The sequence below is a fragment of the Heterocephalus glaber genome, unplaced genomic scaffold (assembly GCF_053883595.1).
Source record: "Heterocephalus glaber isolate CG9 unplaced genomic scaffold, H.glaber_assembly_v1.0 deba00000943, whole genome shotgun sequence".
NCBI classification, from domain to species: domain Eukaryota; kingdom Metazoa; phylum Chordata; class Mammalia; order Rodentia; family Bathyergidae; genus Heterocephalus; species Heterocephalus glaber.
This window is the reverse complement of record NW_028258175.1, coordinates 12,277,210-12,291,201: the sequence shown is the minus strand read 5'-3', so window position 1 is coordinate 12,291,201 and position 13,992 is coordinate 12,277,210. Positions and strand designations below refer to the sequence as shown.

The following is a 13,992-nucleotide window of genomic DNA, read 5'->3' as shown; positions in this document are numbered from 1 at the left end:
GAAACTGGGAATAATACCAACCCTATGTATGCTTTTTCCTATCTACATACATATGATAAAGCTTCACTTACAAGTTAAGCATAATAAGAGGTTAACAACAATAATCAATAATAAAATAAAACAGTTATAACAAAGTACTATGTAAAAGTTATAAGAATGTGCTTTGTTTACTTCTGCAATTTTTCATTTAATATTTTTAATATGACGTATTATATTTTTATTAAATGATGTATTACAAACATTTTTCTCCACTTAATCACTTACCAATGATTAATATACTGAATAGATGCACTAGGGTTTTACTCAACCGGTCTCCTGCTGCTGAGTATGTGAATGAATAGATTTCAGTTTTCCATATTACAAAACAACCCTACTTTATTCATCTTTGTACCTAAATCTTTGTCCATACCCTTAATTGTTTCCATATGGCTAAATTCCTAGTATTTGTATTAAGGGTAAAGAATGATTGAAATCTCTGAAACTTTTGATCTCTGTGATCAAATACTGCTCTAACACATTTATTCCAGGATACATATTTGGGAGTTTACAGTCTCTTCTGGGATATGTGGGTAAAGGGAAATAACACTAAGAAGAGTCAGTGATATTTCCCTTTTTGTTTCAGCGATTTGATCCGGATTTATTGCTCTATTTTTGTCATGGCAACTTTTAATTCACCAAGTAGAGATAGCAACTTACAACCCCCACACACACAAGGGATCATCTGTTTTTATCACAGTACACCAGGCCACAGTATTGAAGAGTTATTAAAAACAAAGAGTGAAATGCACTTGTCTTACTTCTGTCTTGGCCCAGAGGGATGGATGGGACACTATCACTGTTAATTAGACAACAGCGAGAGTCAGCATGACATCCCTGGAATGGTCCCAGCACCCATTGGGTCAGGGAAATGATCTGTCTGGTTCTCTGTGTGTTCCTAGCACTTGGAAACCACATCTGGCCCAGAGAAGCTGTTTAAGATGCACTTGCTCAATTCATGAATGACTTTTTGAAAGATAATGTTCGCACTCCAGGAATGATACACCAGCACGTTAAAGGTGGTGCCTTCAAGGAGAAGAAACTGGAAGCAGGGTGAGGAAAGGAGCAAAATTTCTATTCAGTAACAGCTATGAGATTGCTTCCTCTGGGCCAGGCCCAGTGTGCAGCACCATATGTGTGGAGACCTCATGGAACCTGCAATCATTCTGTTATTCTCATGTCACCACCGAGAAAACCTAACACAGATCTTGCCCAAGGCTACCAAGGTGGGCAGGTGGCAAAGCCAGCCCATGCACCTCACCCCTCTGCTTTTCAGATCTTCTGTTCTTGTCCACTTTTCTGCTGTGTCTCTCATTATAACGACTGTGTGCTGCTTTTGCCATAGAATTTTGAGTAAATGTGATATTTACATGTGTGTCCAACTTATTTCACTTAAGAGTGTGGTCTCAAGGTGCATCCATTTAGCTGGAAATGTCTCAAGTTTATCCTTCATTATGGCTGAGTAGTACTCTACTGTATAAAAAAATCACATCTTTTTTATCTATTCATCAATCGATGGGCATCTGGGCTGTTTCCAAGATTTAGCTGTTACACACTGTGCTGCTATAAACATGGGTGTGCATATGTTGCGGTGGTAGGATGCTTTTAATTTTTCTGGGAATATACCAAGAAACTGAAAGTGTAAATAAGGACCAAAATGTATAGTAGAGATTGTGAAATAGGAAGAATATGTTCAAATAGGAAGGGGAACGAGGGAGAGAGGAGGGGTAATGGAAGGAAGAGAAAAGAAAAAAATGAAAAAAGAAGGATAAAATGGAAATAAAGATTTTGTAAATAAGGAGGGAAAGAGGGGTTGAAGGGAGGAGAGAGGAACGGGGAAAAAAGATGAATCAAGATACATCATGTACAGCTACAAATTCCCCATGATGGGATCCCTACGTGTATCTAAATTGCACTAATAAATTTAATTAAAAAAAGAATTCTGGGGAAAGTAGGTAAAGTATGAAAGTGTCAGGAGTTCCTATCTGGGCTCGCAGTGCCCTCCGAGGTCCCCTCCTCATCTAAGCATACAACAGGAAGTCCTTTCTTCCCAGGGGGCACTTAGGCATAAGTATTTTGTGCTTGATCTGTTTTGGTTTGGTAATATTCTCACTACCTGCCATTTAAGGGTTCCCAGAAGTCCCTGTCTTCTGTCTGGGCCTAAAACTTTGGCAAGCGCAGCCCTGTCTGCCTGTGACTCCATCTGGACAGCAGCTGTCGCGGACTGCACCAGTGTGACCTTTACATCTGCACAAGACAGGTGTTCTTGATGGGACGCAGGCTCTCCAGGTGACAGCCCCGAGACAGTCCAGGACCAACCTGCCTTGGAGGGTCTCCAAGGAGGGCCCTGTGCAATTGTGGTGCTAAGAAACGAGGAGCTCATGCAGAGAAGCCTCACATGCAAGGGTTTTTCATCTCGGGGGAACCTGGGGACTCCAGTTGAACTCCCCAAGGGTAATGATGAATCCCCAATGCCAGCACTCCCTGATGCTTGAGGAAATGCAGACCCCTGACCTTGGAACTGGCAAGACAGAACTTGACTCTCCTAGCCTGAGACCTTGGTAGGCTGCTGGGATTCAAGCCTCAGTCCCTAGGCCTGTAACTGGAGGACAATGACACTGACCTGACAGGGTGGGTTGTGGTGAATCTTAGCCACGAGCTGGGGAAGTGCCTACCGTGATCAGGACATGGGAAACAATAACCATTACTTCTACTAAGTGTAACCCCACTCTGTGCACAGTTCCTAAGGTGGCTCCCACTGATTCCCACCACCACTATTCACACCCTAAAGAAATCCCTTCCCTCTGAGTGTGGGTGGAACCTAGTGAGCTGCTCCAATGAATCAAGCAGGGCAAAAACGATTCTTTCTTGCCCTCTCTTGCTCCCTTTCTTGACCACTGTGATGGGTGCCATCTGCCGTGCTACGAGTTGCCCTACGGGAAAGTCCACGTGGGCATGGAGGCCACTGGGCAACAACCAGGAAGGAACTGGGCCTCCAGTCCCATGGTCGGCAGGGATCTAATCTTAAACAGCTGGTGGAGAATTTGAAAACAAATCTTCCCTGGCTGGGCCTTCAGATATGAGTGCAGCCCTGCCTGAGAAACTCAGCCAGAACCAGGTAAGGTAGGCCTGCATCTCTGAGCTACAGGGACTGTGAGATAATAAATGCTTGCTGATTGAAGCTACATTTACAGTGATTTACTATGCCACAACAGATAACTAATACATCCTGGAAACAAGAGATTAAATTACACTCCGGAAAAAGAGACTAAATTCTACCAGACAATAGTACAAGATACCTCTACTTAAGCATCTTGAATCATTCTCCTCCTCATCATCACCACCACCATCATCTAAGCTAATATACAATGAGTAGCTCTTATGTACCAGGTGGTTACATATCTGTAAGTCATTTAACTCTTCACAGCAAACTTCTATTGTGTGCATTTTATGAATGAGGAAACTTAGGCTCAGAGGCATTAAGTAACTTTCCACAGATATCAGTTACCATGTGGCAAGTCCAGGAAATCTAGTACCAGAACAGGATTATTCTATGGATCTATAAGTCTTGCCAAAATTCATAGACAGTAAGTGAATTCAAACCTGAACATCAGATATCAAGTTCTTAAACATAACTCTTTCTAGATGCCTTCTGTCACTAGGGCAGTCAGTTGAAAGGCCTTACTTGGGGTTCACCAGGGTCTAGGATGCTCCATACCTGTGAACACTAGGCTGGCATTTTCCAGTTCTTCTTGAGGGACTTTGAAGCTGAAGGATTCATTGTAGAAAGGGTCGATTGTACCTCTTAAGAAGGATGTCTTCTTGGTTTTCACAAGCTTGAGACCATGCACCAGCTGGATTTTCACAAATGGGTCTGAGAATAGGACACAGCATCACAGAATATTGGAGATCATGACATGTCAACCTAATCCATCCATCCATCTTTTTCCTCATACATTATTCCATCATCCAGTCATCATTCCAACTTTTCATCCATCTCTCAGTTCATCCATCTCTTTTATCCACCTTCCCATCCATTTGTCAGGTCACCTTTCTCATCATTTCAGCATCCTTTTATCTGTTCAGTCTGCCATCCACCCACCCACGTTCCCTTCTACGTGACAACCCAACCACCCATCTATCCTTTCATCTATTTTACCATCAATCCATTGAGCCCTTAATCTATTTATCCATTCACTCCCCCATTCATCAGTCCAAGTGTCTTCCTTCTGTCTCATTTATTTATTCTCTTGTTTACCCATCTGTTTTATTATGTATGCATCATTTTCCTATCCATCTCCTTATGTGCTCATCTCTTCTTTCTCCCTACCCCAAGTTATCTATTATTTATTGAATTCCTCCCATGTTTCGGGTATCAAGATAATTTTGTAGATGAGAAAACTGAGGATGAAAAATGATTTGCTTAAGATCTGGCTGGTGGAGGCAGAACCAGGCTCCGACCCTGACCTGACTTTCTGGTCTGTGGGAGCCCATTATCATCAAAGTGAACCTAGGACCCATATATAGGAAAGCAGAGATGGCTGAATTATAATTATCATCTTTGTATCACTTTATAGTTTTGTGCATTACTGACTTAATATTTGTTTAAGCAATGCAGTGAGATATATACAGATTTTATGTCACTTTTTGAGATGTGGAAATTGAGGCATATAGGAACTTCCCAAGGCCACATCCTTTGCGAATAGTAAACTGAACTGAACCAAACTGAGGTGTGATTGCAGGCAATTTGGCTCCAGAAGCCTTATTCACTTTATCTTACTGACTCTTACTGTGATGAGTCTGAACCTCTCCAGCCTTTATACCATTCTTTCCATTGGAACCCTTGAAATGTGTTTTATAATGTGGCTTTTGAGCGTGCAAGGCCTCTTCTAGATTCAGCAGTCACCTTATTGCAAATGTAATTTATTTTGGCTATTGTCCTTAGAGAAGACAGTGTTTCCATCACTGAGCTGAAGAATCCCAGTGACCGCAGTGGTTTTCACAATAAGATCTTTTGCTGTCATGGGAGAAGCTACATACAGATAGTATGGAATCTGCTCCATTTCATTACAAGTAATATTTGAAGTGGTTTGCTATAAAATAGATGGGAAACACAACAGTCTTTTCAGTGCTAGGAGTTATAAAGATTTATGGTACTTGTGCAATGAACTGGGAAAAACCCTCAGGCTATGTTCACCTGCTTGCTGATTAGAATGAGCAGTTGTGGCACACCACCACCACCTGCAGCATGGTGTCTCTACTGCAGGCATAGTGTTTGGAAAGACAAGTCACTTCTTTGAGGCTTCAAGAGTTCAAAGGAGATCTAGAGTTCAGTAGTGACTGTACCTGGTCACAGTCAACTCCCTGATCCAAATGGGTTCTTGAGATGACATCGTTTACCTGCTGCATCCCAAGAGATATATGATCATTTATTTTCCTCCTTGAACTCTGGATGCTCTCCTCCTCATGGAGCCTTATCAGTAGCATCCTGGGTGCAGAAAAGTCGGGTCCCCCAAAACACTGATGTCCCCTTAAAGAACTGGGGGAAGGAGGAGTTTGCACGGTACCTGAGCCTTGGCTCACATCTGTTTGCAGAAGTTGCTTGGCTCGAATGATGTCAACATTCAGCCTCCCAGCGCTTGGGAGATAATTCAGGGACAGAAGCAGTTCTCCTAGCTCCACTTCATTCTGTAGAGAAAGCAAATGGTCAGAAATTTGTTTTCTTCTTTTATTCCTTTGCACCCACCATGCAGGAAATTGACTCCAGTAGCTCACAATGAGTTGCTGTAGGTGGATCAGTTGACAGGGTGCTTCTTTCTTTGACCTCTTTTAGCTTCTGCCTCAAATTATTTTCTTCAGTCTAGCTCAGAAAGTTTTTTCTGCTCTCAAAAAGCTTAGCAGAAGCAGCAGCAACAACAATAGCTGCAAAAGCATTGACAATTTAAAAATGTAAAATGCCATGTACTATGCTAAGCACTTTATATGCAATAAGTAATTTAATCTTCATAGTCCATGAGGTACAGTATTCATATTAATCTCATTTAATAATGAGGAAACTGAGGTTCAGAGGGCTTAAATAACATGTCCAAAGCCACATGACTAGAAAGCGGTAGAGTTGGCCTTTGGATCCAGGGAAGCTAAATCCAGATACCCTAACATCTGTATTATTTGGCCTCCCAGGAGGATACCTGAAGACAGGTCCTGGGAGGCAGGACACCCTGCAGAGAAGCTACTGGGTGAGAAGCTGTTCTCAACCTGTAGCCCACAGCAGGGGCTACGCTTCTTGTTTCACCATGGCAACGTTCATCATGTGACCTCCCTTGCTGAACAGTACCCATACTCTCAATGTCAGCGCCATCACACGTGTGGAAGATCCACATAAGCACGTAAGGGTTTGACTCCATACCATCAAAGTGGCTACAAAACAGGAGCTTTGACTTCTTCCTTTAAAAAATTGCAGAAAATTTCAACCATTTCAAATTAATAGGCTAACATAACCGATATCCATATCCTCATCATCAAGTTGTAATAATGAGCAAAAAATTCTTCCAAATGTTTTAACTATTCTACTACTTGTAAAACATTTTTGCTAAACATTATTTAAGTCACAGACATGAAGTCCTTTTGCCTATAGATCAGAATATATCAGAATATATCTGTAGGTTATAAGGACATTAAAACAAACATTCCTAGCTTGGAAAACTTCCAGTCATCTTAGAAGATAGAAAAGTATAAGGAACCTCCATACACCTCCCATCACTCAGCTTCAAAAATTATCTTATTATCATTCTCAATTCACCTATTCCTTCGTTCAACTTCACATATTATTCTGCCATAATTTCTAGACATCACATTATTTCATCTAGCATTTCAGTATCTTAAAGGTAAGACCTATCATCCAACCATCCCTTCACTCACCCAGCTACCCACCCATCCCCCATCCTCCTACCTACACATCCACCCCCATCCATCCATCCCCACCTATCCATCTACCCACTCAGCCATCCATCCGTTCATCCATCCATCCATCCATCCATCCCATCCATCATCACTTGGTCCCCTCTATGCCTTTTGGTGTCATCCACAGCAGCTAATTAATGCCAAGTGGCAGCTCTCGAACAGTGCTTGACACATCACATATACTCAATAAACATTTATTGACAGGATGAACATGAAACCAGAAGATTCCTGTACAGAGCAAGTTAGGGCCCAAGCAAACAAGAAACAACCTTGCACGTTAACTCAAGGTTGGAAACTTGGCTGCCTATGGGTGTGTTGTTTGGGCCGTATCACGTTTAAACAGATAATTACTTGCTAATTATTATGTAAGTCAAGGAACAAGATATTTTGCCGTTTTTTTTTTTTTTTTAATCTGTATTTCTTGCCTTGCATGAAACCAGGAAGGTTCGGTAATACTGGGCTCATGTTCTCACTGCAAAGTGACAAGGGTACTTTGGTTGGTCAAACTTTACTCAGGCTCCGGAAATTTCTCCTCAGTCCATCTCTGCATTGCTTTGCAAAACCAAGCTTTAGTAAAGAACACTTCTAAGTTCATTTAACAAGGACTTCCCACCCTTCATACCCAGTCACCCTTCATATGTGAAGTCAGATGATATCTGATCTCGCTGGGGTTGAACCCAATGTCACTCCCCCTGCATAAAATCCCGTCACCGTGGCCCTCTGTCTATCGTCATGGTCCTGAATAAAGTCTGACTCACTGTGCTTTAACAGGTATCACGGAGTATTTTTCCTTTATCATCAGGTAGTACCCATTAGATGAGACCTGCCTCTTTGTATCACTATGCTCCATCTGCCTACCTCTGCCCCTTTGGGTTCCTGCCACCCGGCCCTGAGCATATGATTTTCAAGACAGGGACGGTCAACTCAGTGTCTGAGCAAATAAAACAAGTTTAGATCCCCTTACACAGTTGCTAGAGATTACCTGCTGGTTCTCAGGGACCTAGAAGAGGCAGCTTCCTTAGGTCTGCCCCTGAAGGCACATTTATCCTTAGGCAAGCAAGGTGGGAATTCTGCAGGAGCTCAGGCCGTGGAGGAGCCATCTGGTTTCTCCTGGACTTTGCTCCTCCCAGGTTGCAAATCAGAGTGACACTTCCCTTCTTTGAAAGTATACCAGCTTCTCATGATGCAGCTTTGCAGGGTGGGGATGGGGGTAGACTGTAATGCAGTCAGTTGAGCTGCATACACAGGATACAAACACGCATCCTAGAAATCTAATGTCACTGAGGGTATTTTATTTAGTGATTGGCCACCTGAGAAACAGCTTGGCAAGGAATTAGCTTACCTATATGGACCAGCATATAGCTCACATATATAGACCAGCTCACAAGGTGCTTCTGGGTCAACTGGGAGGGATTTTGCTCCCAGAGGACCCTGGGCAAAGTCTGAAGACACTGTGAGTCACAACAACTGGGTGGGGTTGCTACAGGCATCGATTAGTGCATAGAGGCCAGGGATGCTGCTCCACCTCCTACCAGGCACAGGACAGCCCTACAACAATCACCCAGCTCAAAAAGACAAGAGTACTGGGCTGGGGATTTAGCTCAGTGGTTCTGCTGCCTGCCTCAAAAGCACAAGGTCCTGAGTTTGATCCCTGGTACAAAAAAAAAAAAAAAAAAAAAAAAGGACAAGAGACTAAGACTGAAGGACAGCAGATAGTTACAGGGCATGAGAAAGGAAAGGGGGTTAGAGGTGGTTTTTGTGGCTGTTGTTGGTTGTGTGTGTGTGCATGCATGCGTGTGGTACTAAGGATGGGACCCTGGGCCTTCACACTAAACTACACCACCAGCCCTTTGTATTTCCTTTTTTTTTTTTGGTACCGGGGATTGAACTTGGGTCCTTGCGCTTGCGAGGCAGGCAGTGGAACCACTGAGCTAAATCCCCAGCCCTCAGCCCTTTTTATTTCTGACACAAGGTCTTGCTAAGTTGCTCAGACTAGGTTCAAACTTGCACAGAGCGCTGGCAGTACAGGCATGCACCACCATGTCCAGCTCTAGATGTCTTTTTTATAACAAGAAGTCAGTTGTCCTTTGACCCACTAGCTGTATTTGGAGACATCCCCACACACTTATATCAAGATGTGCAGGGCCGGGAATTTAGCTCAGTGGTGCCGTCGCCTGCCTCGCAAGTACAAGGTCCCAAGTTCAATCCCCGGTACCAAAAAAAAAAAAAAAAAAAAAAAGATGTGTACACCACATGGCAAATACAATAGCTTTGTCTGTTAAACTGACTGCCGACCTACTATGTGCCAGGGGTAGATACATCTGTGCAAGAGACACAGTTTCTGCCCTCAAAGAATATATACTCCAGTGGAGGAGAGAGCTTCGTGGACTCATCTGCTTTCTAAGTGTTTGTGTTTCTCATCTCAAATAAACCAAAGCTCTTTCATTCCTTCCTCCCTTTGTAGAATGCAAGCTTGGTGCTCTCTCTGCTCATCCTATCTCCATCCCAGACGCGCATGACAGCTTTCATGGTGTATTCTGCTAGGCAAGCATTCGCATTGATCTTTCTCTCTCCCTGATGACGGGAGTGATCAATTTGTAAGGCTGCTGTCTGGAGTCAGGGGAACAGTTGGTGAAAAATAAAAACAGGGCTAATTGAGCAATATCAAAAAGCTTGTTGATTCATTTAAAAAACGCTCAATCAACAACAATCTAGTGCTGGATCCTCAGCATTAGAGATGTCATGGTCATGATCACTACAGCAAACCATTACTGAAAAATTACCACCATCAAGCGTGGTCCCAGGCTTCCTGGTTGATTCTCACTTTCTCCCTTTGACAATCTACAGGCTCCCATTTTACAAATGAAGGAATCAGGCTCAGAGAAGCTGTATGACATGCTCAAGATCATATCAAAAATAAAAAAGACCAGACTCACGTTCAGCCTGTACATTAAATTTGACACCATATTGCCAGTGATTAAGGCGCAGTCATAAACTTCAAGCAGGTCAGTCTATTGAGCTAGAGCAGGGAAGATATAAAGCAAATCAAAATTCCAGGGGTTGCACATCCACCAGGATGGCTATGATGAAAAACAAACAAATGAATCCACAAAATCAGAAAGCAGATTGTTGGTGAGAATGTATAGAAATCGGAACTCTGTACATTGCTAGTGGAAATGGAAAACTGTACTGCCACTGTGGCAGGTCCTCAAAAGCCTAACCAGCAGTGCCATTCCTAGGCACAGACCCAAGAGAACAGAAAACATGTGCTACACATGAACTTGTACACAACTGTTCACAGCAGCACAATTCACAACAGTCCAAAAGTGGAAACAGCCCAATGTCCATCACCAAATGGAAACACAAAACACAGTGAGTCTGCACAATGGAAAGGAATGAGCACTGGTACATGCTGCATGTACACGAACCTCACAAACTCACTAAATGAGGGAAGCCAGACATAGCGGAGCACGTACAGCATGATTCCATATATGAGATATCCAGAATAGTAAGTCCACAGACGAAAGAGGAGGTTAGTGTGGTCAGGATCTGGGAGGAGGGGGATGCAGAGTGACTGTTTACTGGGTACAGGGCTCTCCTGCGGGTGACAGAAATGGTGACATTTACACACTGTGGAGAGTGCACTCATACCACTCAATTATAAAAAGACTTGCGTTTGCTTTGCAGCACATATACTAAAAAGATTGGATTTATGTGAATTTCACCTCTTAAAAAATTATAGGGTCTAGTGGTAACAGGCCATATAAACAGACCCAGGACTAACCAAACACAACCCATTCTTGGCAGGGGTGTAATCAGGAAAGTCTTCGTGGAGAAAGAGGCATTTGAGCTAAGCCTGGAAAGATCAGTGGGATTTCAGTTTGTCCCAGTGCAGGGCAATACTGCAGGGAAGGGCAGCCATGTGGATGGAACAGAACCAGGGGGCACTGTCTGCAACCCCAACCCCTCTCTGATGCTCTGGCCCTGAATTTCTCAGTTTCATAACAGAAAGTATCAAGAAACTTGCTGCTGTTTGTTGGTTTGTTTGTTGAGACAGGGTCTTGCTATGTAGTTCGGGCTGGCCTTGAACTCACTATGTAGTCCAGGCTGGCCTCAAACTCGCAGCGATTCTCTTACCTCAGGCTCTGAGTGCATAACGTGTTATTAGTAACAACATAACCAAAGACAGTTAATATCTTAGGATGACGCGTGATTAAGAAATAGTGTGTAAGTTTTAAGAAATTATTACAGTAAAAGACACATTGCTACGACTCCTTCTCAAAACACTCCCCCTCCCTTTGAACACACTTATCCCATCGTTCTTGCCACTTTCTGAAGCAGCTCTGGACGTCCTCTTTCATGAGGGTCTTCAGTTGCACTATCATGGCCGCTTCAAAATGTTTACTTTTTGGGTTCATTTTGAAAAGCTAGAAGTCACTTGGTAAAGACACTCATGAAAGAGGACGTCCAGAACTGCTTCAGAAAGTGGCAAGAACAATGGGAACAGTGTGCTTGAAGGGAGGGGGAGTGTTTTGAGAGGGCTTAGTGGCAATGTGGCTTTTACTGTAATACATTTAACAAAATTTAAATAGTTACCATACTTTTCAATCACCCCTTGTAGATTTTTAAAACACAGTGGACCCTTGACTTATGAACTTGATTGGTTCCTAAGGGCTGGTTGTAACTCCAGTTGGCTGTGAGTCAATGCAGCTGAGATCTGGATGTTTACCTGGGTACACGATATAGATAACAAGAGGCAGATGAATCTTCCATTAACCTAATGAACCCAAGTTGTTCATATGTCAGGGCGGTTGTAACTTGAGGGTCCACTGTATATGAGGATCCTCCCAACCGCCCCACCTTACTCCTCAGCACTCCCAGGTTGTTGCTGTGTTGATGAGTGGGAGATAATCACAGCTCTGCCTTAGGCAGAACGAGTGTGTGCCCTGGGGCTCTAGAAGCAGGTGAGGTTCTCCTTCTCCACTTCAACTAAAAGGCAAAATGTCTTCTGGAGCAAGAATTTGGTTATTTCAGAAATAACCCTGAAGGAATCATTGAGAAATCAGAATGTTGCTGAGATTTACAGCTGAGAACTGGTGGTATCTTGAAGGACACTGGGAAGGAAACTCCGTAATTTTCAGGATGGGGGAGCTCAAGGTCGTTATCCTAACCAAGCACTGGAGAAAATGAGTCCCCCACTCAATGCTGGCCCTCTGCCCCAAGACGTGCAGAATGAAGGAACTGCAGCAGCCACTCAGACATCAGAAATTGCAGCTCTAGCCGGGGATTTATCTCAGTGGTTTCGCCACCTGCTAAGCAAGCTCAAGGACCCGAGTTCGATCCCCAGGACCAAAAAAAAAAAAAGAAAGAAAAAGAAACTGCAGCTCTGAGTTGAAGGCTTGAATCAGTGGGGCCACAGTTCTAGCCCTAACACTAAAAAATAAAAACAAAAGAAACCCACAATCCTGCATCTCTAACAATCTCGGGGCAAAAACGTCCCTGGAAGATTCCTGGAGCCAGTGTCCTCTTAATTCCTTTCTTTAAAAATACCCAATGCTACATCTAAAAGCTGACCAGCAACCAATGGAGAAGGACCTTTGAATGTGAGAGCAGACAGGAAGGCCGTCTCAACGAGGAGCTCCCCAATCTTCGGGCCCCAAGAAAGATACGGAAGAAACAGTGATCTTCGCACATACCCGTTAAGTACTGGCAGTTAAACCTGCGCCAACCTGGGCCAATGCTGACCTTCCCCCCACGACCCTCAGAGATATCTGGCCATGTCTGGAGGCAGTTCAGATACTCACAACTGAGAAAGGGAGAGGGTACGGCTGGCACCTAGTGGGTGGAGGCCAGGGACTCTGTTAAATCTCCTGCCAACCACAGGCCTAGCCCTTCTTCCCACGAAGCCAAGATGATCTTCCCCAAAATATCAACAGTACCTTGGTTAGGGAACACTAAACAAGCCTGAGTCTTGAGCTGATTTAGAGTCTTCTCCTGGACATGATTCTGGCTGAACAAATTGTTAATAAGAACCAGACTTCAAACTCTTCTCCAATAGATATCAGGAAAGTCCATTCACTGCCACGACTGAGCTGGTCTTATGTCACCTGCAGCCCCAAAGAGGTCAAAGCAGCAGGTGCAAGCCACGGCCCAGGAAGGTTTCTTTCTTTCCTCTGCTTCCTTAGGCCTTTCCAGTCCTCCCAGGAGGTAAGCTTAGCAGTCCCAGGGATCCTGGATGCTTGTGTGATGGGGTGGGGAGAGAATCACCAGTTCTATGAAGTCTCCTCTATCTTACTCAAATTTAATCTGAAAAGGTTGGACTGTCAGAGCTGAAATAATGTGGGCCTGCTTACTCTAGGCTTGTAAGAGAAAACAGAACCAAGCCATCTTCTCATTTCCTTGTTTAAAACCCTCCATTACTTTTAGAATAAAATCTTCAGTCTTGCCACAGGATTTGCTCGTGTCCTCACTGCTGCCATCTGGAATCTTATTCTTTGTTGTGGAGGGTTGTCCTGTGGGGGGTGACACCCCACAACTGCGATGCCCCAAAACGACCCCGAAGGCAGACTCACCCAGTTCAAAGCTGCCTGTCTACAGGGGTCAGGAAGGATCGAAATGAATGGAGAGGCCTCATCCACAAGTTGGCCCTCCCGGCATGTGGCTGAGCAGCTGCCACACCGTGGTCCCAGGGCGGGTGTCAGTGTGACATTCTGTCACCTGCCCTAGCCAGCCTTGAAGCTGAGAGGAGAGAAGGAGCCAGGTGACCAGAGTCTCTGCTCCCTTCTCCTCTTCTGAGGCAATGTCACAAATAAACAAGGCGCGTTTCCTTTTTTACAGGAGCTTGATGAGCTTAATTTGGTGGAACCACGTGGGGTGGGCCAGGGAGAACGAAAATAGATCGTCTGTAAATTACTCAAACAAATCAAGATGCCGCCCTGCAAGCCCCCAGCAGCTGGCTTGTGCAAATCCTGCTCAGTTCCACCCAGGCAAAAATCC

The 13,992-nt window shown here is 44.0% G+C and overlaps 1 protein-coding gene across 11 annotated transcripts in view; it reads right to left on the bottom strand.

Moving 5' to 3' along the window:
- Positions 1-13,992, bottom strand: part of Syt17 (synaptotagmin 17) — an 81,386-nt gene that overhangs the window by 26,500 nt on the left and 40,894 nt on the right. For all 11 annotated transcript variants that reach the window (XM_004855798.3, XM_021237353.2, XM_087209169.1 and 8 more), the window contains 2 exons: positions 5,604-5,724; positions 3,755-3,910 (listed from right to left, as the gene is read on the bottom strand). In XM_004855798.3, coding sequence (XP_004855855.1) covers positions 3,755-3,910; positions 5,604-5,724 — 277 coding nt within the window. The remainder of the gene's footprint in view (positions 1-3,754; positions 3,911-5,603; positions 5,725-13,992) is intronic.